Source organism: Girardinichthys multiradiatus, chromosome X (genome assembly GCF_021462225.1).
Source record: "Girardinichthys multiradiatus isolate DD_20200921_A chromosome X, DD_fGirMul_XY1, whole genome shotgun sequence".
Taxonomy (NCBI): Eukaryota; Metazoa; Chordata; class Actinopteri; order Cyprinodontiformes; family Goodeidae; genus Girardinichthys; species Girardinichthys multiradiatus.
Window position 1 is genome coordinate 20,579,497 of NC_061817.1, and position 27,445 is coordinate 20,606,941.

The 27,445-nt window shown below is 43.0% G+C and overlaps 1 protein-coding gene across 1 annotated transcript; it reads right to left on the reverse strand.

Moving 5' to 3' along the window:
- Positions 1–1,590: 1,590 nt before the first annotated feature.
- On the reverse strand, positions 1,591–16,581 carry LOC124862694 (sterol regulatory element-binding protein 1-like). Its single transcript, XM_047356756.1, has 19 exons — positions 16,230–16,581; positions 13,788–14,339; positions 12,034–12,209; positions 11,795–11,935; positions 11,493–11,711; positions 11,190–11,304; positions 10,905–11,062; positions 10,334–10,550; positions 10,029–10,213; positions 9,668–9,929; positions 9,354–9,520; positions 9,095–9,263; positions 8,887–8,995; positions 8,600–8,709; positions 7,249–7,381; positions 6,914–7,079; positions 6,070–6,285; positions 4,703–4,814; positions 1,591–3,101 (listed from the first exon to the last, which is right to left on the reverse strand). Exons 1-19 carry the CDS (start codon positions 16,330–16,332, stop codon positions 2,881–2,883), a joined length of 3,531 nt encoding a protein of 1,176 aa, XP_047212712.1. The 5' UTR covers positions 16,333–16,581; the 3' UTR covers positions 1,591–2,880.
- Positions 16,582–27,445: the final 10,864 nt, after the last annotated feature.

The window sequence follows — 27,445 nt, forward strand, 5'->3', positions numbered from 1 at the left end:
GAGGATATTGGCTAAAGTGGTAAAGTCAATGCATACACAATGTCACCTTTAGTTAGATAAATCAAAGGTGTCATTAGAGTTAAAAGCCCCCTGTTTGTTTGAGCATTTACAAAACAGTTAGGTTATCTTTTGAAAAGAAATGGAAGAGAAAACTCTCAAAATATAATGTATTTTGCTCTGTACATGTTTTGATTAATCCCAATAAAAAGAAACAATAAATGATTGTTTGATTTTCCCTTAAAATTAGACACATTAATTGAAATATGAAGCAGGTTTTTGTTTTTCAGGTGAATTTGAAAAAGCAGAAATTAAAACTTGGTTTGATTTTCTAGTTATAATAGTGGAATGCCATAAATCACCAGCAAAAAGAAACAAAAACACTGTCCTGCTTTCTGACATCCCTCATTTAAGCTCTAAAAGTATAAGCTTTAACTCATGAGGTCACTGCCCATATATGGTAGGGGGTTTTCAATATTGGGCTACTGTGCTATAAATGTGTAAATTACAAATATATATTTATATTCTTGTCCAAGTTCACCAAAATTTTACATTTGCTTTTATTTTAAATGCTCTTCATTATCCAGATGATGTGACACAACGTGTGTGAGGTGTACAGAACAAACAGCGCCCCCTACAGTTGCAGTATACAGTACAATGATTGTATCGTGTATCTGGATATAAGCTAGCTTTTACTTTCCCTTTTCCAGTGATTTTGTTTTTATTTTTGTTGAATATGAAAAAAATCTAACCAAATTTGATCTTTACTAATCCGTTTCTGACTAACCCATTTCAAATGAAAGTTTTTTCTTATTTTGTGTTAAAAAGCAGATGAACATTGTACCACAAATTAAATTGGATTTCATTTTCTTTTCATTTTCAAATAATACATCAAATCAACAGCGAAGAGAAACGTTTTTCCACCATTTTTTTCACATCTCTCCGACGTCACAACCCATATATGGTAGACAACAGTGTTTTTGAAATTAAGCTCACATGCGGATCATGTATGCAAGTTATCCTCATCGAAATCTGTTAACATTTTAGATATATTTTATATTCTTTTTCATCTATATCTAGCCTAATTTAAATTTCTTGACTCATTTTGTTTTTCATTGCTTGTTTTTGACAAGAACATGCAAGGACTTGAAATTCACTCTCATTCTATGCAACATTCTTAATCTGTTTTCAGATTTGGAAGTTAAATTAATTAAAAATAAATCAATCTTATACCTATGTAGGAAACTTGGAGGTAAACAAATAACATTTGATTCACTCAGGATCATCTTAAAATACATTTTATGATCCAATAAAACTGAAAATTGTAAGTATAGGTTGGCTCCTGATATTAAAGTATACCTTTTTTTAATTTACTTGATGCTATTGGCACCCCGGATAAAAATGTCTGAAAACCTTAGAATAAATCCTTCCATTGCAATAACATTATCTCACAATGACATTTTTATACAATTATTTATACAGAATAAACACCAGATTAAGAATAATTGTCTATAGCAACATCCCGGCTATTATTGTTATATTTTATACCTTCAGATTAATCAGATTTACCAATAAAAACATGAAAGCATCAAGTTTTCTTTACAAAATGATTTAATATTTACATGTAAGAAGGATGAAACAATATTACAAGGGAGGAAAAAACGTCAGTTACAGAAGAGTACCTTCAACCAAGGCTGCTTCAGTCTTTCACGTCCACATTTTTCAGATTTCACATGACCAACTGTAAAAAACATACTGGTACATGACAAACCTTTCTTTGAAACTGTTTACAATCTTTAAAAAAAATAATAAAAACATCATCATTAAATGATGTGGCTCATCTCAAAATATGAAACCATAAGGAAAAGAGCAAATATCTTCCTGTATGATAGTGTTAGAAATGGAAAAATAGGAAATCGTTTCTTAAAGGGCAACAAATGATCTCGAGAAATGCCAAAGCTTTGCTTCATAGGACGCTGTTGTTGATATCATATATTTATAATTGTCCAAGACCTAAAAAGTCAACAAGCTCAGATCTATGCAGTACAGTCATGACTCGACTAAACCTGGTCTAAGAAAAGCACTTAAAATGGATTTAAGGGGAGGAAATGACCATTTATCACTATGCTTATGCAAAATAATGCCTAATCAAAGTTCCTCCAGATTATAAATATGTTGTAAAATATGTACACAGCAAAAACAAACACACAACATCTATGAAAATAATTTCATAAAGCCTTATTGTTATTGTATTCCATTAAAGAGCAGCCTCACAGGGCTAGTGCAGACAGGACTGATGACCTCAAGCTTCTATAGTGTGTGGAGTGGCTTCCCACTGCACAAGCTCACAGTCAAAACCAGAGTTTGGTTACTTTTTATTTATACATTTTTGCCCTGCAAACAAAGAGACGCCGCCACAACCACACATCGGGCCATCTGACTTCAAGGGGGAAAAAAGGTGCAGATCTGCCAAACAGTCAGGAGAAGAGAGGGTGGAGCAATACTGAATGAAGGCAGGGAAAACATCTTTGCTTCCACCTCAGGGAAGAGGTGGCTCCTCACTGTGGTCAAAGTGGGACACTACAATCAGCTCTCACGAGAGTTTGGCCTGATAGAAAAAAGTTGCATCTTATTTTGTCACATTAAATCAGAATTTAAGAAGAAACAGAGTGCGTGAACTCTATAAGTGCCTTAAAATTTGGGGGCTGGTAGGTAGAAGGAGCAACATCCTGAGGATCTGCTCCGCTAACACTTTAAATACAGACTGTAAGGTTTCTGTGGAAGCAAGTCTCTCCTCTGCCTGTTCATGTGCGCTTTTGTATATAGGAGGTCATTCAGTATACAGCGTCCGTGCAAGTCTCCCTCCCCCACCTCTCCTTCGCTCTAGCTGCTGGTGACGGTGGTGCCGCTGCCCAGTTTTATGATCATCTGCTGGCAGTCATGGAGGGTCCTTTTGTCTCCTAGCTTCTCCAGCGTGCGGGCTGCATCGGCCAGCATGCCCACTCTCTGGCCTGGAGCCGACAGGAATGAGGGAGGAAGGTAGCGACAAGCCAGCATCACAGCCTGAGCCTGCTCTCGTTGGCCGGGCCGCGCCTCGCACTCCTCTGCGCACACACAAAACAAAAAAACCAAACATCTGGTGAGCACTGGTGCTCAGGTGACTTATTTGTATCAGAATGTGGGGCTTATTTTTTTGCTTACAGTGCTTCTATCATCCTTATACTTTATACATTTTGTCGCTTTACAACCACAAACATCTACATATTCTATTGAGATTGTATGTCACAGACAAACAAAAAGTAGTGCATAATAAATTAGAAGGTACACTATAAGTGTTTTATGGCCTTTTTACAAATACAAATATGAAGTGTGAGATGTATTTGTATTCAGACCCTTTTAAGGACCCATATGTAATTTATTCTGAGTATAAATCAAGCGGTTCTTTGAAGGCCTAAGCGAGTTCTTAAAGTACATTAGTGAGCAAACGGCTTCATAAAGACCAAGGAAGACAGCAGACAGGCCAGTTGTGGAGAAGTTTAAAGCATAGATGAACATCTCCCAGGGCACTTGAGGGTGGCAGCATCATGCTGTTGGGAACAATGTGAAATATTCCCAATATTGCCCTCTATTTAATGCCACCTATCTCTCCATTCACTCCGATCAGCTTCGCTGTCCCTTCAGAAGAAAAAGGAACCCCACAGCATGATGCTGCCACCACTGTGTTTCACGGGGAGGATCTTGTGTTCAAGTCATTCAAAGTGTTTTCTTTGTTTCACATGAAGCACTTCACATAAAGGCCAAAAAGTGCAGCGTTGGTCTCTCTGAGCAGAGCAACTTCGTCTGCATGTTTGCTGTGTCCTTTAAACGCCATGTTGAGAAACTAATTTCTAATGGCTTTCTTCTCTGTGGAATTCAAAGGTGGACTCTATTTACCAATTAGGTGACATATGAAGATAATGGATTGTACTGGATTTCATTTAAAGGCATCAGATTAAGGGTGCTAAATACAAATGTATGCTTCACATTCGATCTCCTTAAATCCCTTGCTTTGGGGGACGAATCAGCCTCCGGGACACCAACTACAGGCGCTGTATCCCCGCTATGGAACGCCTGTCCATCTGTCTTCGGTGAGAAAATAAATCTCAGCTCAATAGAAAGCTGTGTGTCACACGTGTGCTTCACAACTTCATGCGTGCCTTAATGAACAGTCCTTTTCAGGACTAAATTTCAACTGCTTTTTTCATAGCCACCCACAAACCTCTCAGAACAAACCTTCCTTCACCCTACGTGTGCATTTATATATGTGACGTATGCAGATTGTAGGTATTGTTTTCCCTTATTTCTTTGCAGGGACTGCACTGACTGGTTCGCGATGCGAACTGACAGAAAAGTTTAGATTTTTCAACTCCAGCCAAATTCGCTTTGCGTCGCTCTATTCGCCCTAATTGTTCCGTTCACATCGCGTCCTTCGCGTGGCTTGGCTCCTGAAAGCGCCTTTACATAGGGTTAACATGTACATCACTCACTCCTATCACATCATTTGCGGTCAGTCTGAACGCACCATAAGATGACTGCTCTACTCTAAGACAAAACAACAGACAGAGCCAAGCCTCACACTGCAGATTCTTTGACCGTAAAACATTACTCTCTTTGATCAGATCAAATCCAAAAATCCACTGAAACTTCTCTATACATACAAACGCACCTGTCTTGGCTCCGGGTGTTGCTCGGCGCCGCAGTGAGCGGTCCAGTAGCTGGTGAGTTCTGGTTGGACTGGCCCCCGCCATTAGTCTGGCAGTAGCTTCGTGAAGGAACAACTGGAGAGAAACACAGAGCAGAGAGAGGATGACTCACATCTAATGTTCAGCTCTACCTCAGAGTGACTCAGAAGCTTTGTGAACAATGCTGCAGCACATTTGCCCATTTTGCCCAAGGCAATGTGTATGAGGGTGTGTGTTACAAGTGCCTAAAATTTTACTTTATTGGGAATTGCACCATAGACTCTCTGTAAATGAACAGCTTTAGAACAAACTAATGCAATTTGCTTCGTACACGTTGCACACGTGCACCTGATCTGTTGGTGCATTGTTGATTTAAAAATGGGTGTTTAAAAAGCACATGGATGAGCTCATGTTGAAATGAAGCAGCTCTCAATCTTTAGAGTCATTGCAAGAGTTTCTAATAGACCGCACAGTTACTATGCTTGTCATGAAAATGTATTAAAAGCCTTAATATAAATTCATCTTTTATTACATAAAAAAAAACGAAAGAAAATCCAACCTTCAATTTGAGTACATTTATGCAGCAAGGCAAACCGATCTGAATCTAATCTAAACTAATTGTTTTTAACAGAACTGAACCACATTTGGTACCTTTTTGCCAATTCCTGCTAAATAAATAGAACTGAAGCTATTTTTTTAATTTATACTCACCTTTTCAAAGTTAATCCGAATGTCTAGGGACCTAATTAATAATAATTAGTAAGCATTGACTCCCTGTGCCCGTTGGGTATGAAAATGACGTGATGAATGAGCCAAGAGCTCTTTGGAGCTCTTTAAAATGGGAAAGACAAGAAAGCATGCAATTCTACTATAAGTCGACAAATGGCTTGAAGAAAATAGGTACTTGCCCAGCCATGTACATTTCTACAGGAGAATAATGAAACATTTCGTTGAGCAGTATTAGGATCAAAAACTCTCCATAAGCCAACTGGTATTAGGAGTGATGCCAGGCAGAAGAAAAGCCTTTTCTTTCCAACCATACACAGAAACACGTGGAGTTTGCTAAACTCTACTGGGACTTTAGCTGAAACTGTGTGCTTTGGTCAGATGGGACTAAGATCGGGTGGGTTTGATGTGAAACAAAGGATACATATGTAGGAAAGCATCTTATGCTCACTGAGAAGCATGGTGGGGGATCTGTGATGCTGTGGGCCTGTTTCCCTTCCAAAGGATCTAGGACCATGTTAAAGTGTGAGGTATTATGAATGGGTTGCCATTGGGTCATATAGCAACTGAACCCTCATTAAAGGGGTTTGACCACCTGAAACATACAGGTAAAAATTGAACATACTCTTCGCATGGCAGGCCTGAAGCTGTGTGCCAGCTTGCGCAGTGAACAGAGGTCTTGCTGAAAGCCCTGAAGTTCTGGTGGAGATGCTTGATGAAGGCTGGCAGGACCATTGGTGCCCACCAACCCTGATCCTGCAGGACATGTCCCATGCTGCTGCAAACGCCAGATGTTGGTCCTCAAAACCAGCAGGAGATCGCACACCATCAACTCGACGACCTGTAGAAATATCAAAGCGTTTGGTTGAGGTACGTAAATATGATTCATTTTTGGGTCATAGAGAAAGTCACGGAAATGTGATATTTGTGTAGCGTTCAGCGATAACTAAAATAGTGTATATCTTTACATCTGGATGATTCTAGCCATTTTACCTTTCACATGTAGACTGAAAGAAAAAAGGCCCTACAGAGATTTTGTGAAGCAGAACCAAAACCTCTTTTCATCCAGCCCGTATGTGTCCTGATGTTCGTGGCCCAGCTCTGTGTTGCACTGCAGGTACATTGCACTCTTAGGAGACATACATGCAATGCAACTACAATGCACTGCAGCCCTGGCCATAGACATACACACATACCACACCAACACACTTTGAGCTGCCAACCCACCGGAATCACCATCTGCTGAAAGCCACAGGGTAGGACACTGCAGTGTCCCACAGAGGAACCGCTGCAGGGGGAATCTGGAGATCTGACGTCAGGTAAACCCTGTGGCTTTGTGTTGTGCATAACTTGGGAAGTGTGCAAGTAATATCCTAAATGTTTTGGTTTTCTTTAGCTTTTTTGGTATTATACTGACACCTTTTAAAAAAAAATATCCTCCCTGAAATATTCATTTGACTCATGCGTACCTTGTCTAAGCTGGAGCTGTGGCAGTGTGGTCCCAGGTTGAGGCTGTCTCGGAGCAGGGCGCTGGCCTTGTCAGTGTGGCTCAGACTCAGCTGGCAGTTTTCTGGCTTGGAGAGCAGACCTCTGACTGCCCTGAATGTGTTAAGACAAGCTTTGGGCAGAAGACTCCTGCCAGAACCAGAAGCAAATCAGATAAAAGAAACAGGTTAAAGTGTATGACTGTGATTTTATGTGTGTGTGTGTGTGTGTGTGTGTGTGTGTGTGTGTGCGTGCAGTGAGCTTGGCAACAGACAGTCAAAGTTACATAGAACCTTCTTGAAACGGATGCGGGACTTACTCTGCATTCTGCAGACTGCGGGGCAGGTGCTCCACGGTTGGATAGAGCCTCTCTGCTGCAGCATCGTCTCCTTGAAGCCAGTTTATGATCACTATGGCAACCGAGGACCACCACTTGGAGTGGGGGTCGCTGCCTGGTGATTGGAGAAAAAAAATGTAAAAAAAATGAGACACCCTCCCATAGACAGGCAATTATGCAAATATTTCAATCCCCCACTGGCATTTTTCACATTTTACATGCATGATAATACACAAAGACAGCTGCTCTCTATATTCTGACCCCTGAATTAAGTCGACTCTCCCCTCTTGTAGAGTCCCACCATGCACCCACAGAAGATCTTTTAAAGAGGGTAATTTATTCAGCTGCACATTAGAAAACACAGACAGCAACCTGAGGCTCTGCCAAGAAAAGTTTCCGATTAAAACCCCTGCACAGTCTCGCTTCCCTGCCTCCTTTCAAGGTGATCACAGATTTGACAGTGCTGAAGATAAATGAAGCAATCCAGCATGCCTCCGTTTCACCGGGCCCCCATTTTGCTTAGATTAGAGAAGACAAAGGAAAGTGCTGTGGCGGTGAAAGCCGAATGGAAATCAGACCACTTGATTTCAAAAGAGTATAAATGGACTGTTATTTGATTTAGAATCATCATCAAGGTAATCACACAGCTGGGATGTAAACGCAGTGATGTAATAAGGAGTTCAGATAAAAAAACATTCTCCTTCTGTTGTGATTTTTAGTAATTTTATCATTTGTCTGGTTTATAAAATGTCTAATCTTATGCAAACACACTAATTCTAATGAATTTGTCAATTGCTTGTAAGCCTGTGCTGCTGCAGTAGAATAGTTATAATAAATATTATTTCTATTCCCATCATATTTCATCTGTTTTTGTTAATTATAAAGATAGTTTTAATTACTTATTTAAATATTATTAATAATTAATTAAAAATGCATGTAAGATCAGTTACATGTAAGAATTAGTAAACAAATAATAACTGTCTAATTATATTTTATTGTTATTGCTACAACAAATTATTATAGAACTATTATTTAGAAAGACATTTTTCATTACTTTTTTGTTACTAGTTTTATGGGATTAATACTATTTAAGATGAAAGATTGTTTTCCATTTTTAAATTATTATTATTACTATTAATCTTGGTAAAAATGACCAAAATAATGTCTTGTTTTTTAAAAATAAATATAAATAATACTAATTAATAATCATTAAATATTAATATTACTACTATGATCAACAATAATAAAAATAAAAAGAGGAGAGATATCAATATTTTCAAAAACATTTAATCGACGCTTTATTTTTCTAACCATTATTTTAGTATTAACCTACCAGTCACAGTAGCCATGTTGGAGCAGATTGCGAATGACTGGGAGGCGGCACCGGCGGCATCTGATGCATTAATCAACAGCTGGAGGTACTCCAAGGCATCGGCGTACTCCCTGATAACAAAAACATACCAAAAGGTCAACAAGTTCTCCAACATTCTCATTTATTAAGACCTTTATAACCATCACTACTAGGAAACTCTTCCGGTTTATACTCGGGTCTTTAGGAAAACTCTAATGAACTATAGGCCAAAAACAAAGACATTATTGAAGGTCTTCGTGTTTTCTCACCCTTCAGCCTGGCTAGGATCCTTCTCTCCATGCGGCTGGGCAACACTATAAAGAGCCTTTTCAAGGAGGTGCTCTCTAAAAGCCTGAGTCACCTGGGCCAGAGGGTCCACTGTAAGAACATAAAACCATTTACATTACAGATCCAAAACGCCATTTTGGACAGCTTTCAGGTAGAGTAACCTAGGCTCTACAGATACTGTTTGCCTACCAGTGTTGCCTGCCTGACTGTAGATGCTTTCTTTAGGCGTGCTTCGAATGGCCCAGTCCCCGTCCACGAAGAAGCGGTGGCCGAGCGGGTGACAGAGCCACTGCATGGCCAGAGGCACGCAGCCGCTGGATGACAGGCATGCCTGACGGGCGCTGCTCAGGAACACACGCTGTCAGGAGAGAAGATGGAGCTTTGGTTTAACAAGGTTTGCTTGATTTCAGTCATTGAAGGAGTTGTGGAAGTATAAATAAAGACTTACAGAGGTAAAATGCAGGATTCTTGGCAGGCTGGCTTTGACTCGTAGAGCCGCAGAGACGTAGACCTCAGCCAGACAGGCGACAGGCAGGCATGAACCAGCACATTCTGCCAGGTTTACTGCACTTAAAGCCATGTGGACTGCTGATAGGTGGCTACCATTCAGCTTCCCTGTGTGTACAGACAGAAAAAGGTTTACAACAGCCATATTTTTCCAACTTGTGATGCAGTAAACAAAAGTAAAAATAAGTAAGGAGTCAAATCAAATTAACATAAGCTAAGTTGCAACTTTGTTATAACTGTTAATGTTAAATCTACCTGTCATGTGAAGCTGGTGCAGGCGGTGGTAAACCAATGCAGCGTCACGGCTGCTTTTGCACGCATCCTCCTGCAGGGGGCGATCGGCGCGCAGACCTCCGGCCCTCGCAGCAAGCCAGCGGCCAACCCAGAGGCGCTGAAGGCAGAATCTCAGCAGGGACCAGAGCGCTGCACAGGCCAGGTCCAACTGGGAGGTGGGCAGGGGGCGACCAAGCGCCTTCAGACAGGTCCACAGGTTGTGACTGGCCTGAGCAAAATCCCCCTGTGGAAAGGAATGAGTGATGGAAAAGCAGAGAGTAAGGCAAAAATGAACCTTTGCAAATTATTATTATTAAGTAGATAAATAAAAAGATGATCTTACTCTAGCAAGGTCCAGGTCGGCCTGTTTGCGGTGTCTCCAGAATAACACGGATGATCCTGAATGTGGACGGGTTACGGGCTCTCCATAAACCAACAATCGGATTAGAACTCCCAACACCAGAATGCCATTCAGCAGCCACACAAATATGGTTGGAAACATCCAATCCATCCAGCCCCAAGACTCAACTATGGACAGCACAAATACAGCTAATTATTGCCAAGACTAAGTCTATGCAACAGAGCAAGTAGCAAAATAAATCACTTTAGTGTGATATGCTGCGATAGGCACTGAACCAGTAGTTTTACCCGCAATATCTACACCCAGGACACTTCTTCCTGCATGGTGGGTGGTGATGTCCACAGTGTTTCCTGCAGAGGTGCTGCCGGGTGAGCAGAGCAAAGCCGCCAGCGGGTTGAGGGAGAGGAAGAGGAAGGCAAAAGTGCACAACGCCATGCGGGAACGGTCCAGCATGCCTCCGACCGTGCCACCTGCTGTGGATTGGTCCAGCAAGCCCATTTGTGACTACAACAAAGGAAGATGTAGATAGAGACAGTTAGTGTCTATAATTTTAAAGCATTAACAGAAATGATGCAAATTGTTATTATGCAACTAAAAACATGGAAACTGTTGATTGCTTTTAGAGAAAATGGTGTTATGTGCGGCATAATCATCTGTTCCTTTAAACTTTACGTACAGATAAGTCTACTTCAACATTGATTTCATCGGTGCAAAACACTAATTTAATCAGCAAGAAGAGGATGAAGACCTTTCCTCTGGAAACTTTAACGATAACAATCTTGAACCATAATTTAAATTGAAAAACTCATCATCCTCCAACAATTAAAACTGCTGCAGAGCAAATAAAATGCTACACACCTTTGTGTCCTCTCCCATTGGACTGTCAGGCTCTGAGTCACTGCCACAGTGTGAGAACGAGGTCGGGGAGCCCACGTCAGAGGCAGGCGGGGTGGGCAGCTCGCTCTTCACTTCTGCCTGACTGTCCACCTCCATGGCAACCAGGTCTTTGAGAGACTCTTTAAGAGGCGGAAGAAATAAATGACAAAATGAACAGTCAGAGGGTTGATCCAGAGCACAGAAGGATTTAGCCTTGCTTAACAGCACGCTGCAGAACACAGACAGGATAAGGGTTTAAACTCGTACTGTTCTTCTGGGCTGCCATTTTCAGAGCCATGTTCTCCTGTTTGAGCTTCTGGTTGGTCTGCTGCAGGTAGCGGATGTAGTCGATTGCTTTTTTGAGCACTGCAGACTTGTTGAGCTACAGAAGAGGATAAATTTCACTACAAACATGTAATGAATGTAATAATAAAGATCAAATGTAACATCTACATCAGTCAGCCACCACATTATGACTAGTACCAAGAAAATACAAGATACTAGAGCATAAACATCCAATAATTTCATATACAGCTTAAAAACAAGAGTATAGAATAAACTGTTTCTAACCTTGGCTTCAGTGCCTGCTACAATATCTTTCAGCTCCAAAATTTTATCATTGATGGAGGAGCGATAACGCTTCTCGATGGCATTGTGAGCGGTGCGCTTCTCCCCCTTGTGCGGCTGGCCTAACGGCTTGCCAGGAAACGCGATGCGGTTGATGGGCAGCTTTTCGGTATCCACCATCACAGGCACGGTGGTCAGGATAGTGCCCCCACCCATAAAGGCCTAGAGATGGTCAGAGTTCAGCATTATATCTCATGTTTAAATTTCACAGTAATGTTTTGGCTTTGCCTGAACTAATTTCTTACCTGCAAGGAAGTGCTCTGTACTGCACTGGTGGTGGTGGCTAGAGATGTGGGAGAGGCCATAGTTGTGACCATACAGGATTCGGGCTTTAGGGTGGTGAGCAGCACTGACTCAGCCTTAATGAACTGAGGCTGCAGCAGGACCTGACACACACACAAAGACCAAAGAAGACCCGTAAATACTTGGCATTAAGCTCCTTCATCGGTACCGGGGCAATCAAGTAGCAGCTTCAGACACTTACAGGTACTTGCTGTACTTGGGTTGTGATAGTCTGAGCTGGAGGGCTTACTGAGGTGGCCAGGAGGGGGGAGGCAGTGGTCAGCCCTTGAAGTTGGGTCTGAATCGCCACTGGCTGAACGCTTGGAGGCGAGGACGACAAACTGGTGGCAGGAGAGCTCACACTGATGGGGCTGACAGCTTCAAGACAGTGACAACACAGATATATATTAGGCCCTTCTGTTAAGTTTTTATTCTGGGTTCCTGGAAAAGCTATTTTCAGAATGAATAAGAAATTATTTAATATGGTTATTTGCAGTAAATTTCCTTGCAACTGATACAAATGCAGTGCACCAGCACTGGTAATCATGCCAAGTCTAAACCTGGCAAAGGTTTTGTAAAATAAACAAGTAGTGGATGGAAGCAGTTAAAAATCTCAAACTTTTACATCTTTAAGCCTGTTACAAAGTATTTTATCTCAACCTTTTTTCCATCAGCATAGTTCATTTTTTTAGACTTAATCTTTTACTTTGCTAAAAGACAATGAGTCTAGGAGTAAGGCTGTTTCTCAACAAAAAACTAATTGATTTTAAGCTGTAGCTTTCTGAAAATATGTAATTTTATCATAAAAATTCTAGAACACTTTGCACAGCACTGGTATTTACTTATTTAGCAATCAGAACATCAATTTCTCTAAAAGGCTAACAGAGGCCAAATAAACTGACTGTTCCTTGATCTGGCTCAGACTTGTCCTATGTTGAAAGTGATAGTTAAATTTCAAAATCCTGATATCCTAGATATCACAAAATGTTAAAGAAAAGCACTATGAAAGTAATTCAGACATGAACCAGAAATGTTCCTTTGCCACCAAGTTATTGGAACGGCTTCTGTGCTCAATGCATCGACATTTTTCAGCCCTTCTGCCAATATTTTAATTAAGCCTTCAATTCCATGACGAGCTTTGTTAATGAGTGTGTAGACTAACAGATAACCTTTCACCTATTTATAAATTACATTTAAGAAACTTCGGTGAATCATCCCATACCTCTTTTTATCAGATATAACTAAGATAACCGCTGCATTTGCCAAGCCTTATCAGGGTCAGAGAGATTTGGCATGTGGTAATAAAAAATGGATTGCATCCAATAAAAAAAAAAAAATCTCCTCATCATCTTTCAAACCGGTCTTCTAACCCAAGTGAACACTTCTGAATATCTAAATGTTATTTAGCCAAGTCCATCAGATATCAATTACTGTTGTTGCTTGATTACAGAAATGTCCAAAGGCTTCTTTGTTGTAAAGACTCTTTACATCTAATCTATTGATTGTGAGAGAGGACAACAAATAAACAATATTAAAATGTACAAAAGTATTAAATGGACATGAAAAAGGGGAAAACTGACAGCACTCGAGGAGCTTATTTAGTCTTATTAAGGAATTAAGCAGCTTTGCATTAAGTCATATTGAGCCATTAACATAGCAATTCATACTCACTCAAACAAGCCCATACTCAGACACTGATGACATGTTTCAAAAGTCACAGCCAGTTAAATGTTCCTGCTGGATTTGTTTTTACTTAATTTACAACTATACAGCAAATCCAAACACCATGAATGTCAGTTCAAGATGGATATTATCTCTGGTTCAGATAAAAAGAAAAGAACCTGGAACTGCATTGAAAAATATCAGAAGAGCTTTTCTCCTGCAGAGCATTTTTTTTTTTTACAATTTTTACAATTTTTCCTCTTCAACATGTTTGTCACACTACAGAGGACTTACCCGTGAAGGTACTTTGGCTCTTGAAGTTGCTCTGGACCAGAGATTGTGCCTGGGGCTGAGGTGGACTCTGGGGTGCTGGGGATGTGAAGAGTGTCTGTGTTGTGGTGCTGAAAGCTGGATTTGGTCCGGGCGAACCATGAGGTAATGCTGCCTGCGCAGGGGCAGACGGACTTATGGTCGATTGGGGCTGTTCCATCTGGGGCTGTGTGAGGTTCTGAGCCTGTGGGCTCGAGGACGGTTGCTGCCTCTGTGCAGAGCTGGGTACCTGAGCCAGGGGAGACTGCTGGAATGTAGGAGGCTGGAAGGCCTTGTCTGGGGTTGAGGAGCTACGGCTGATGGGCGGGCCCAACAGGGCATCTAAGTGGGGGTTACTGCTCAGGATGGAGGAAGTGGTGGTGGATGAAGGTGTGGGAGTGGTAGCTGGAGGAGAAGCAGAAGTTATGGTCTGGGACAAGCCATTGATCTCTTGGGTGGAAGGGCTCCCAGAAAAGGGAGTGGGATCAAAGAGTCCTCCAAACTCCATGTCCTGATTATTGATGAGCTGGAGCATGTCTGCAGAAACGAAGAAATCAAAAACATCAGGAATGTTATCCATAAACCAGAAATTAACTATAAAATTACTCCATTAAAAGATAAAGGAATCTGTTAAAATTTGAAATACATGTAACTATAATAAATATGTAAAAAAAAAAAAAAAGTCTAAAAGGCCTCTGGAGTGTTTCTATGCTCTGTTCAGGATCAGTTCCAGAGTAGCTGTATTAACCAGGTTCTGAACATTAACAGAGACCCGTCATACCTTCGACCTGAACTTCCTAAACTGCTGCCATGAGGCAAATAGTACCGCAACATCAAAAGCAGAACCCATCAAACTGATGCACAGCCTTCTGCATCAAGCTGTTAAAACACCTAACTGAGGTGACACATATTGTACTGATCTCATATTTACCCGTTGTGTGCTTTATCTATTTGTGTTTTTTTTAAATCACACATAATTTCTTTACACTGGTGTTTATTCTGAAAAATTTTCCTGTCTCATTTTTTCTGTTAGTTTATATACAATTAATAGATCTGAATGTGTTTTTTTATATAAAATTGATTTTAAAAAATGACAGTAAAGGAGAGAGATTATACAACAGTAGTTTCCTGCTCAAGGATTTCTAAAACATGTATTACTTTAAATTAGTAAGTATTATACCAGCATCATGCAGGGTGGTGGTAGCATATCAGTCTGGGGGTGGATGAGAACCTGGATGACTTGCAATTTTCTTTTGAGTCGTTTGTCATTATATAAAAGATAAATGCACTTCAATAATTAATATTTTAGGCTTGTGTTAATAATGTTTTCATCACAATTCAGCTTACAAGGGATAATTTGCTTCATATTTTACTAATAAATAGTCAAGACCATTACTCTGACCACCGAAGGCAGCGCAGGTACCACTAGTTTTGAGAATCTAGACAAAGAAAGTGTCCGGTTCCGAGTGTATGTTGTGTCTGCTGTGCAACGCAGCAGCCTGAATTTGTAAAACCACTGTTGTGTATGAGGTGATCGCTCTTGACCAATCAGAGCGCAGCTTTCACACTTGCTATGCCGACTAGACCAAGGCAGCGAGAAGAGGGAGATGCTTTGGCTTCCAACGGAGGTTACCATCGTGCAGCGTCACCAGAGGGGTTACAGTCGGTCAAATTTAGGAAAGCACGGTCAAATACTCTTTACCCAGGTTCGCTTATCATGCTACACGTTGGCAATACTCATAAAACACACATCGATCAAGGGTGGATCATCATTGGGAAACAGAAAATCTTGCATTTTTGATAAAATGCACGTTTTTCCTCCTCACCGATATAGGGTTATAACACAAACCACGACACATATTGCAATTCACACGGATTTCAGCTAAAATACCAGGTGTGATAACGCAAAATGTTATATTTTATTCGGACAAACAACTAAAATGTGTGTTAATTCGGTCAACGGAGGCAGCTGAACCCAGGAAGGAGGGATGAACGACAGTAACCTCTGTCTGCCAGGCACGCTGGGGGCGGGGCTCACTCACAACCGTTAGCAGCACATTAGCCTCGCTAGGTTAGCTAAATCACTAAATTAACAATACAATTAGCGCTTTTTAAACATTAAAGTTATAGCAACCACCTCTTACAGTAAAAATCTAATACAATGAATGATGCATTTGAAACCAAAGAGAAGCTTTTAGAAAAACCGAATGCTAAATGGCTAATGCTAGTTATGTCTCTGACTGAAAATATGCTATAAGCTGTTAAAGACATTTAATTTGTCTCTGCTGTATACAAGTTGTCTGACGTACAATACACATTAGAAAAAGACACATGCTGAACAAGAAAAGCCTATACAGTGTTTACTGTTGCAGCTCTTTAAACATGACTGACTTAACCATCAGTATAAATAAATATACTGCTCCTTACCATCAATGTCGCTTAAGAGGGCCGTATCAATTTCACTGGGGTCATTTAGTGACAAAGTTGGATCCAGATCCAACGAAGGATCGTCAAAAGACAGGCGGTTCATCTTCACTCTCGTCTGATTCTCTGGACCACAGAGTTGGCTCGACGTGCTATCTGATCTCAGAAAGCTGGAGAATCCTTTATGCCTTACGTCCCTACATCTGATAAACTATCGGATCCCAAATCAGTCTAAGTCTTATCTAGGATGCGCTTAAACGTTTTTAGCGATATGTCAACTAGCTATACACACCAACCCCCCATGGTCGTCGCTGGGAAACTTGTCAAACCGAGTCAAACACTGAAGCTCATTCAGTACTAACAGAGGAACCCATACCACGCCTGAAGATGAACAGATGAGCCAGCCAATCACAGAGCCCGTACTAGATTCTCACGAATCTCAAGTTTGTTTTCATTGTTGAACAAGCCGGTGAAACAGTGTAGAGATAATTTTTATTATTTTGTCTGACTGTACACGAGGCAGTATGGTTATGAACTTGTAATAATTCACACTGGCTCCAACATAATACTTGTTGATCCTTAAGGAAAAAAATAACAGGGCAATTTACAATTAAAAAATAATATATTTTGTACTGACATTAATTCTAATTTTCAGTCAAATAATATTTTACACATATTTAAAAAATCATAACTATGTTTTCAAGACATCAACATGTATTCGTTTATTGTGGGTCTGCCACCAACAACCAATCAAAATCATTGGTGGGAGGGAGCTGCTGGTAGTCAAGGTTGTTTGACTGGAGTCAGCACGTCCTCCTGTAGAACCAGCGAAATCGTCCAATGGCAAGCTCAGAATCGGAGTGGGGTGATCCGACGTCACAGCCCTGAATCTGAGCGATTACGTCATGTGCTGCCATCCCGCAGAATTAGAAGGGGGAACACTGAAATTAAACGAAGGCGTTTTGTCAAAACAAAAAAAACAAAGCCGTACTAAATAAAGTTGCTAAAACCTTATAAATCTAATTAAAATATATTCAAAATATAAAATTCAGCAGAACCTAAAATGTATGTACTTGTTTAAAAAAAATCTAAACACATTATTCATTTTTCTCAAAGTAAACATATGCTAAAAAAGATTTTAATTAAAACAAAATCTGTTCTATCAACAAATGAGTGCCTCTAAAACTGCATGGAAATAGGTATAGTCAATGACCTGCTGTAGCACTGTAAAGTTGAGTGGTTGAGTTGAATAACACTGAAACCCTTGATTGGGCCCCTTCTTGAACCGCCACCTTAACGTAGTGGAGGGGTTTGAGTGCTCGAATGATCCTAGAGGCTATGTTGTCTGGGGCTTAAATGCCCCTGGAAGGGTCTCCCATGGCAAACAGGCTCTAGGTGACGTCTAGATGTTCGAGAATCCCTCATGATGACTACAGAATCGAGGCACGTGACGTCGCCCGGTACGGCGGAGCCGGGGTCCCACCCTGGAGCCAGGCCTGGAGTCGGGACTCGTCGGAGAGCGCCTGGTGGCCGGGTTGCTCCTTGCGGGACCCGGCCGGGCCTAGCCCGAACGACAGACGCGAGACCATCCCCCAGTGGGCCCACCACCTGCAGGGGGAACCGTGAGGGACCGGTGCAAAGAGGATTGGGCGGCGGACGAAGGTGGAGACCTCGGCGGCCCAATCCCCGGATGCTTAGGCTGGCTCTAGGGACGTGGAATGTCACCTCGCTGGGGGGGAAGGAGCCTGAACTGGTGCGGGAGGTCGAGAGATATCGACTAGAAATAGTTGGGCTCGCCTCCACGCACAGCGTGGGCTCTGGAACCCATCTCCTTGAGAGGGGCTGGACTCTCTTTTACTCTGGAGTGGCCCGCGGGGAGAGGTGGCGGGCTGGTGTGGGTTTGCTTGTTGCCCCCCAGCTCAGCCGTCTCGTGTTGGGATTTACCCCAGTGGATGAGAGGGTCGCATCTCTGCGCCTTTGGGTTGGGGAGAGGTCTCTGACTATCATTTCGGCCTACGGGCCGAGTGGTAGTGCGGAGTACCCGGCCTTCTTGGCGTCCCTGTTGGGGGTGCTGGATAGTGCCCCTCCTGGGGACTCCATTATTCTGCTGGGGACTTCAACGCCCACGTGGGAAACGACAGTGACACCTGGAGAGGCGTGAGTGGGAGGAATGGCCTCCCCGATCTGAATCCAAGCGGTGTTTTGTTATTGGACTTCTGTGCTAGTCACGGATTGTCCATAATGAACACCATGTTCAAACATAAGGGTGTCCATCAGTGCACTTGGCACCAGGATACCCTAGGCAGGAGATCAATGATCGACTTTGTTGTCGTATCATCAGACCTTCGGCCGCATGTTTTGGACACTCGGGTGAAGAGAGGGGCTGAGCTGTCCACTGATCACCACCTGGTGGTGAGTTGGATCCGCTGGAGGAGGAGAAAGCCAGACAGACTTGGCAGGCCCAAGCGCATAGTGAGGGTCTGCTGGGAATGTCTGGCAGAGCCCTTGGCCAGGGATGTATTCGGGAGAGCTTTGACCAGATTCCGAGGGATGTTGGAGACATAGAGTCCGAATGGACCATGTTTTCCAAATCTATTGTCGATGCTGCTGTCCGTAGCTGCGGCCGTAAGTTCTGCGGTGCCTGTCGCGGCAGCAATCCCCGAACCCGGTGGTGGACACCGGCAGTAAGGGACGCTGTCAAGCTGAAGAAGGAGTCCTATCGGCTGTGGTTGGCTTGTGGGACTCCTGAGGCGGCTGACGGGTACCGTGGGGCCAAGCGTGCCGCGGCCCGGGCGGTGGCAGAGGCAAAAACTCGGACCTGGGAGGAGTTCGGTGCGGCCATGGAGAAGGACTACCGGTTGGCCCCGAAGCAATTCTGGCAAACCGTCCGGCGCCTCAGGAGGGGGAAGCAGTGCTTCGCCAACACTGTTTACAGTGGGGGTGGGGAGCTGCTGACCTCGACTGGGGACATTATCGGCCGGTGGAAGGAGTACTTCGAGGATCTCCTCAATCCTGCCATCACGCATTCCCTGGTGGAAACAGAGGCTGGGGACTCGGGGTTGGACTCTTTCATCACCCAGGCTGAAGTCACCGAGGTGGTTAAAAAGCTCCACGGTGGCAAGGCTTTGGGGTTGGATGAGATCCGCCCTGAGTACCTCAAGTCTTTGGATGTTGTGGGGCTGTCATGGTTGACACGCCTCTTCAACATTGCGTGGCGGACAGGGACAGTGCCTTTGGATTGGCAGACTGGGGTGGTGGTCCCCCTTCATAAGAAGGGTGACCGGATGGTGTGTTCCAACTACAGGGGGATCACACTCCTCAGCCTCCCTGGTAAGGCCTACGCCAGGGTATTGGAGAGGAGAGTCTGGCCGATAGTCGAACCCCGGCTTCAGGAGGAGCAGTGTGGTTTTTGTCCCGGCCGTGGGACACTGGACCAGCTCTATACCCTCTACAGGGTACTCGAGGGTTCATGGGAGTTTGCCCAACCGGTCCACATGTATTTTGTGGACCTGGAGAAAGCATTCGACTGTGTCCCTCGTGATGCCCTGTGGGGGGTGCTCCAGGAGTATGGAATCGGTGGCCCTTTACTAGGGGCCATCCGGTCTCTGTACAAGCGGAGCAGGAGTTTGGTTCGCATTGCCGGCACTAAGTCGGACCTGTTCCCGGTGCATGTTGGACTCTGGCAGGGCTGCCCTTTGTCACCAGTCCTGTTCATAACTTTTATGGACAGGATTTCTAGGCGCAGCCAAGGGCCGGAGGGGGTCTGGTTTGGGGACCAGTGGTTTTCGTCTCTTCTTTTTGCGGATGACGTGGTCCTGCTGGCCCTATCTAGCCAAGACCTACAGCATGCACTGGGGCGGTTCGCAGCCGAGTGTGAAGCGGCTGGGATGAAGATCAGCTCCTCCGTCTGAGGCCATGGTTCTCGACCGGAAAAGGGTGGCTTGTCTTCTTCAGGTTGGAGGGGAGTTCCTGCCTCAAGTGGAGGAGTTTAAGTATCTCGGGGTCTTGTTCACGAGTGAGGGAAGAATGGAGCGGGAGATCGACAGACGGATCTGTGCGGCTGCCACAGTAATGGGGGCGCTGTGCCGGTCAGTTGTGGTGAAGAGAGAGCTGAGCCGAAAAGCGAAGCTCTCGATTTACCAGTCGGTCTACGTTCCTACCCTCACCTATGGCCATGAACTTTGGGTCATGACCGAAAGAACGAGATCCCGGATACAAGCGGCTTCCTCTGTAGGGTGGCTGGGCACTCCCTTTGAGATAGGGTGAGGAGCTCGGCCATCCGGGAGGGGCTTGGAGTAGAGCCGCTGCTTCTCCACATCGAGAGGAGCCAGTTGAGGTGGCTCGAGCATCTATACCGGATGCCTCCTGGACGCCTTCCTCGGGAGGTGTTCCAGGCACGTCCCACCGGGAGGAGGCCCAGGGGACGGCCCAGGACACGCTGGAGGGACTATGTCTCTCAGCTGGCCTTGGGCTCCCCCCGGAGGAGCTGGAAGAGGTGTCTGGGGAGAAGACGACGAGTATGAGTACCCTTGATTGGGGTGGGTTGTTGAGTAAGTCACACTAATTGTGCACAGCAAACTGATTATTCATACCCCTGACAGACTTAGATTTAACATAATCTTTTAATTTAACCTACTGTACAATAATGTTTTGACTGGAAGCCATATAAAATTTTGGAAGTGCCTCAGTCAGTCCCAACATGAATCTGAGAATCTGTGGAGGAAGTGTGAAACAACTAAAAATATGTCTTATGTTCTAGGTTCTTCAAATTAGCCACCTTTTGCTCTGATTACTGCTTCGCACACTCTTGGCATTCTGTTGATGAGCTTCAAGAGGTAGCCACCTGAAATGGTTTTCCAACAGTCTTGAAGGAGTTCCCAGAGATGCTTAGCACTTGTTGGCCCTTTTGCCTTCACTCTGCGGTTCAGCTCACCCCAAACCATCTCGATTGGGTTCAGGTCCAGTGACTGTGGAGGCCAGGTCATCTGGCGCAGCACCCCATCACTCTGCTTCTTGGTCAAATAACCCTTACACAGCCTGGAGGTGTGTTTGGGGTCATTGTCCTATTGAAAAATAAATGATGGTCCAACTAAATGCAAACCGGATGGAATAGCATGCCGCTGCAAGATGCTGTGGTAGCCATGCTGGTTCAGTATGCCTTCAATTTTGAATAAATCCCCAACAGTGTCACCAGCAAAGCACACCCACACCATCACACCTCCTCCTCCATGCTTCATCCGTTCACCTCTTCTGCGCCGCACAAAGACACGGTGGTTGGAACCAAAGATCTCAAACTTGGACTCATCAGACCAAAGCACACATTTCCACTGGTCTAATGTCCATTCCTTGTGTTCTTTAGCCCAAACAAGTCTCTTCTGTTTGTTGCCTGTCCTCGACAGTGGTTTCCTAGCAGCTATTTTCCCAGGCCCGATTCACACAGTCTCCTCTTAACAGTTGTTCTAGAGATGTGTCTGCTGCTGGAACTCTGTGTGGCATTGACCTGTTCTCTAATCTGAGCTGCTGTTAACCTGCGATTTCTGAGGCTGGTGACTCGGATGAACTTATCGTTCGCAGCAGAGGTGACTCTTGGTCTTCCTTTCCTGGGGCGGTCCTCATGTGAGTCTGTTTCTTTGTAGCGCTTGATGGTTTTTCCGACTGCACTTGGAGACACTTTCAAAGTTTTCCCAATTGTTCGGACTGACTGACCTTCATTTCTTAAAGTAATGATGCCAACTCGTTTTTCTTTACTTAGCTGCTTTTTTCATGCCATTATACAAATTCTAACAGTCTATTCAGTAGGACTATCAGCTGTGTACTGTATCCACCTCCTGCACAACACAACTGATGGTCCCAACCCCATTTATAAGGCTTGAAATCCCACTTATTAAACCTGACAGGGCACACCTGTGAAGTGAAAACCATTTCAGGTGACTACCTCTTGAAGCTCATCAACAGAATGCCAAGAGTGTGCGGAGCAGTAATCAAAGCAAAAGGTGGCTACTTTGAAGAACCTAGAATATAAGACATATTTTCAGTTGTTTCACACTTTTTTGTTCAGTATATATTTCCACATGTGTTAATTCATAGTTTTGATGCCTTCAGTGTGAAGCTACAATATTCATAGTCATGAAAAATAAAGAAAACTCTTTGAATGAGGTGTGTCCAAACGTTTGGTATATACTGTATATATATATATATATATATACACACACTCACCAGCCACTCTATTAGGTACACCTTGCTAGTACCGGGTTGGACCCCCTTTTGCCTTCAGAGCTGTCTTAATCCTTTGTGGCATAGATTCAACAAAGTACTGGAAACATTCCTCAGAGAGTTTGGTCCATATTGACATGATAGCATCACACAGATTCTGCAGATTTGTCGGCTGCACATCCATGATGCAAATCTCCCGTTCCACCACATCCCAAAGGTGCTCTATTGGATTGAGATCTGGTGACTGTGAAGGCCATTTGAGTACAGTGAACTCATTGTCATGTTCAAGAAACCAGTCTGAGATGATTTGTGCTTTATGACTTGGCACATTATCCTACTGGAAGTAACCATCAGAAGATAGGTACACTGTGGTCATAAAGGGATGGACATGGTCAGCAACAATACTCAGGTAGGCTGTGGCGTTGACACGATGCTCAATTGGTACTAAGGGGCCCAAAGTATGCCAAGAAAATATCCCCCACACCATTACACCACCAGCCTGAACCGTTGATACAAGGCAGGATGGATCCATGCTTTCATGTTGTTGACGTCAAATTCTGACCCTACCATCCAAATGTCGCAGCACAAATCGAGACTCATCAGACCAGGCAACGTTTTTCCAATCTTCTACTGTCCAATTTTGGTGAGCCTGTGCGAATTGTAGCCTCAGTTTCCTGTTCTTAGCTGACAGGAGTGGCACCCAGTGTGGTCTTCTGCTGCTGTAGCCCATCCGCCTCAAGGTTTGACGTGTTGTGCATTCAGAGATGCTTTTCTGCATGCCTTGGTTGTAACGAGTGGTTATTTGAGTTACTGTTGCCTTTCTACCAGCTCGAACCAGTCTGGCCATTCTCCTCTGACATCAACAAGGCATTTGATTGGCTTTGCCATGTGACTGGCTGATTAGAAACTAGCGTTAACGAGCAGTTGGCAGTGAGTATATATATATATATATATATATATATATATATATATATATATATATATACACTGCTGAAAAAAATAAAGGGGACAATTAAACAACACAAGATAACTCCAAGTAAATCAAACGTCTGTGAAATCAAACTGTCCACTTAGGAAGCAACACTGATTGACACCAATTTCACAGCTGTTGTGCAAATGGAATAGACAACAGGGGGAAATCTTTGGCGATTGGCAAGACACACTCAATAAAGGAGTGGTTCTGCAGGTGGGGACCACAGACCACTTCTCAGTACCTATGCTTTCTGGCTGATGTTTTGGTCACTTTTGAATGTTGGTGGTGCTTTCACACTCATGGTAGTATGAGACGGACTCTACAACCCACACAAGTGGCTCAGGTAGTGCAGCTCATCCAGGATGGCACATCAATGCGAGCTGTGGCAAGAAGGTTTGCTGTGTCTGTCAGCGTAGTGTCCAGAGCCTGGAGGCGCTACCAGGAGACAGGCCAGTACACCAGGAGACGTGTAGGAGGCCGTAGGAGGGCAACAACCCAGCAGCAGGACCTCTACCTCCGCCTTTGTGCAAGGAGGAACAGGAGGAGCACTGCCAGAGCTCTGCAAAATGACCTCCAGCAGGCCACAAATGTGCATGTGTCTGCACAAACGGTTAGAAACCGACTCCATGAGGATGGTATGAGGGCCCAACATCCACAAATGGGGGTTGTGCTCACAGCCCAACACCGTGCAGGACGCTTGGCATTTGCCAGAAAACACCAGGATTGGCAAATTCGCCACTGGTGCCCTGTGCTCTTCACAGATGAAAGCAGGTTCACACTGAGGCATGTGACAGACGTGACAGAGTCTGGAGACACCGTGGAGAGTGATCTGCTGCCTGCAACATCCTTCAGCATGACCGGTTTGGCAGTGGGTCAGTAATGGTGTGGGGTGGCCATATGGCCCTCCATGTGCTCGCCAGAGGTAGCCTGACTGCCATTAGGTACCGAGATGAGATCCTTAGACCCCTTGTGAGACCATATGCTGGTGCGGTTGGCCCTGGGTTCCTCCTAATGCAGGACAATGCTAGACCACATGTGGCTGGAGTGTGTCAGCAGTTCCTGCAAGATGAAGACATTGAAGCGATGGACTGGCCCACCCGTTCCATCATGTCTCACTCCATCCACCAACATCACGTTGCACCACAGGCTGTCCAGGAGTTGGCGGATGCTTTAGTCCAGGTCTGGAAGGAGATTCCTCAGGAGATCATCCACCGTCTCATCAGGAGCATGCCCAGGCGTTGTAGGGAGGTCATACAGGCATGTGGAGGCCACACACAATACTGAGCCTCATCTTGACTTGTTTTAAGGACATCAAAGTTGGATCAGCCTATAGTGTGTTTTCCACTTTAATTTTGTGTGTGACTCCATTGGTTAATTAATTTGATTTCCATTGATGATTTGTGTGTGATTTTGCTGTCAGCACATTCAACTTTGTACAGAACAAAGTATTCAATTAGAATATTTCATTCATTCAGATCTAGGATGTGTTATTTGAGTGTTCCTTTGAATTTTTTTGAGCAGTGTATATATATATATATATATATATATATATATATATATACAGTATATGCCCAGGGGTTAAGTGGGCAACATATCCATAACCAACAATACTATGGGAGGGGAAAAAACACCCATGTGACAGTGATTGACCTGTACAGTGCAAGATTAATGGTAGGTTGCATCAGTATTGAGCAGATAACTGTCACAAAAGTCAAAAAGTGAAATAAGAACATAATAATGAGGTAGGGTTCAAACATTGCTAGTGTTTTATTGGGCAGTCACACATAGGGTCAAATACAAATCTGATTGTAAGTAATGGCAGCAGACGGTACAGCCAAACAGACGTGGAACACCTGAGATGTCCAAACCTTTTGTATTAATCCCATTTAAGACATTCAGTACTCAATTATAGACAGCCAAGACATCTGTGGAACACATTTTGCAATCTTGAAAGAAAGACTTGTAACACATAAATACTGAAAATAGCATAAGTTTCATTTTAAATCATCTCTGAAAACTTTCTTAGTAGCGGTCATTGTACAACCTATAGTTAAGAATTAAAAAAAATTACCTGGCAACCATATTAAACACTTGTAACAATACAGCATCAATACCAAATAAAGCTCAATAATAGATTTGAACTAAGTTACATTCAAATATTACAAGGATTATATGGAGAAAAACAGCTAATCATTGAGACTTAGCTTCTTTGTTAACAAATTAATAAATCATAACTTTTTCCCTATAACTGGGGTTTCTAATGACAACAGTTATTTCTGCCAAATTAATAAGGGTTTTGCAGTTTAATGTGGGGGTTGGGGGCAGATAATGCTGTAATGAACAAATAAAGTAGAAATGGGTGAAAATGAAAATTGACTTGATGTTTTTCTTGTCAACACCTGAGCTAGAATGTACCTGCCTCTGACCGCACTCAATATTGTTGCAAAAATACATGAGCTATAAAAATAAAGTAGAAATACATTTTAAAAATTAAATCAGGAGAGTATTTTGAGCTGTATAGACTTTATAGCATTAAATATATGGGGATCTATTAATGAGAATGCAACTTTAAAAAGCATCCATCATTGTAATCTCAATACTGTCATTGAGGCAATTTTAAAGCCAGCGCTTTTAACACTGATCACAATAAACATGTTTTTGTCCAAGTAAATGTCTAATATTGTTGGTTTTGCAATCCTAAACTTTATATAATGAACTTAAACAAGCAGTGCAGCGATGAAGAAACAAAAGCAGTGTGCAAAGTAATTCTTAAGAGTTTTTCCCATCCCCTGAAAAAGTACTAACTTTACAAACACAAAAGACAAAAAACAGATTTGTTTTTGCATAAAAGTGCACCCATAATAATATAGTTGATAAAGAAAAATGTATGTACTCTAAATGTCTGTGCATGTTTTGGTAATTGGATCTCACCAGAAATATTAGAAAAAAAGTAGCTATTCTGTTTGATTTTAAAATACAAAATATTAAATTGAACAAAAGCTGTTTTTTCTAGTTTTTGTTGTCAATAACAAAAGCAAAAATGTTATTTTGGTTTGATTTTAGTTTTGTATTATTAAAATAATAAATCATCACAGGCAAACATAAACAGAAACGTATCCCTTTTTTTCCTGCCTCTTGACAGACACCTAATTCTCCATATAGCTACTGACTGAGGGGCTGTTTCGTTTGTACACCTAAAAAGGTATAGTCCTGCTGTTTTTCCCCATCACAAAACAAATATACAGCTCCTTCTCAAAATATTAGCATATTGTGATAAAGTTCATTATTTTCCATAATGTCATGATGAAAATTTAACATTCATATATTTTAGATTCATTGCACACTAACTGAAATATTTCAGGTCTTTTATTGTCTTAATACGGATGATTTTGGCATACAGCTCATGAAAACCCAAAATTCCTATCTCACAAAATTAGCATATCATTAAAAGGGTCTCTAAACGAGCTATGAACCTAATCATCTGAATCAACGAGTTAACTCTAAACACCTGCAAAAGATTCCTGAGGCCTTTAAAACTCCCAGCCTGGTTCATCACTCAAAACCCCAATCATGGGTAAGACTGCCGACCTGACTGCTGTCCAGAAGGCCACTATTGACACCCTCAAGCAAGAAGGTAAGACACAGAAATTTCTGAACGAATAGGCTGTTCCCAGAGTGCTGTATCAAGGCACCTCAGTGGGAAGTCTGTGGGAAGGAAAAAGTGTGGCAGAAAACGCTGCACAACGAGAAGAGGTGACCGGACCCTGAGGAAGATTGTGGAGAAGGGCCGATTCCAGACCTTGGGGGACCTGCGGAAGCAGTGGACTGAGTCTGAAGTAGAAACATCCAGAGCCACCGTGTACAGGCGTGTGCAGGAAATGGGCTACAGGTGCCACATTCCCCAGGTCAAGCCACTTTTGAACCAGAAACAGCGGCAGAAGTGCCTGACCTGGGCTACAGAGAAGCAGCACTGGACTGTTGCTCAGTGGTCCAAAGTACTTTTTTCGGATGAAAGCAAATTCTGCATGTCGTT

Coding starts and splice junctions, on each gene's coding strand:
- LOC124862694 (XM_047356756.1), bottom strand. CDS start 16,332: ATGAACCGCCTGTCTTTTGACGATCCTTCGTTGGATCTGGATCCAACT. Junction 11,305..11,492: donor TAGCAGGCACTGAAGCCAAG/GTTAGAAACAGT, acceptor CCTCTTCTGTAG/CTCAACAAGTCTGCAGTGCT. Junction 4,815..6,069: donor TCAGGCCTGCCATGCGAAGA/GTATGTTCAATT, acceptor GTTTCTCTCCAG/TTGTTCCTTCACGAAGCTAC.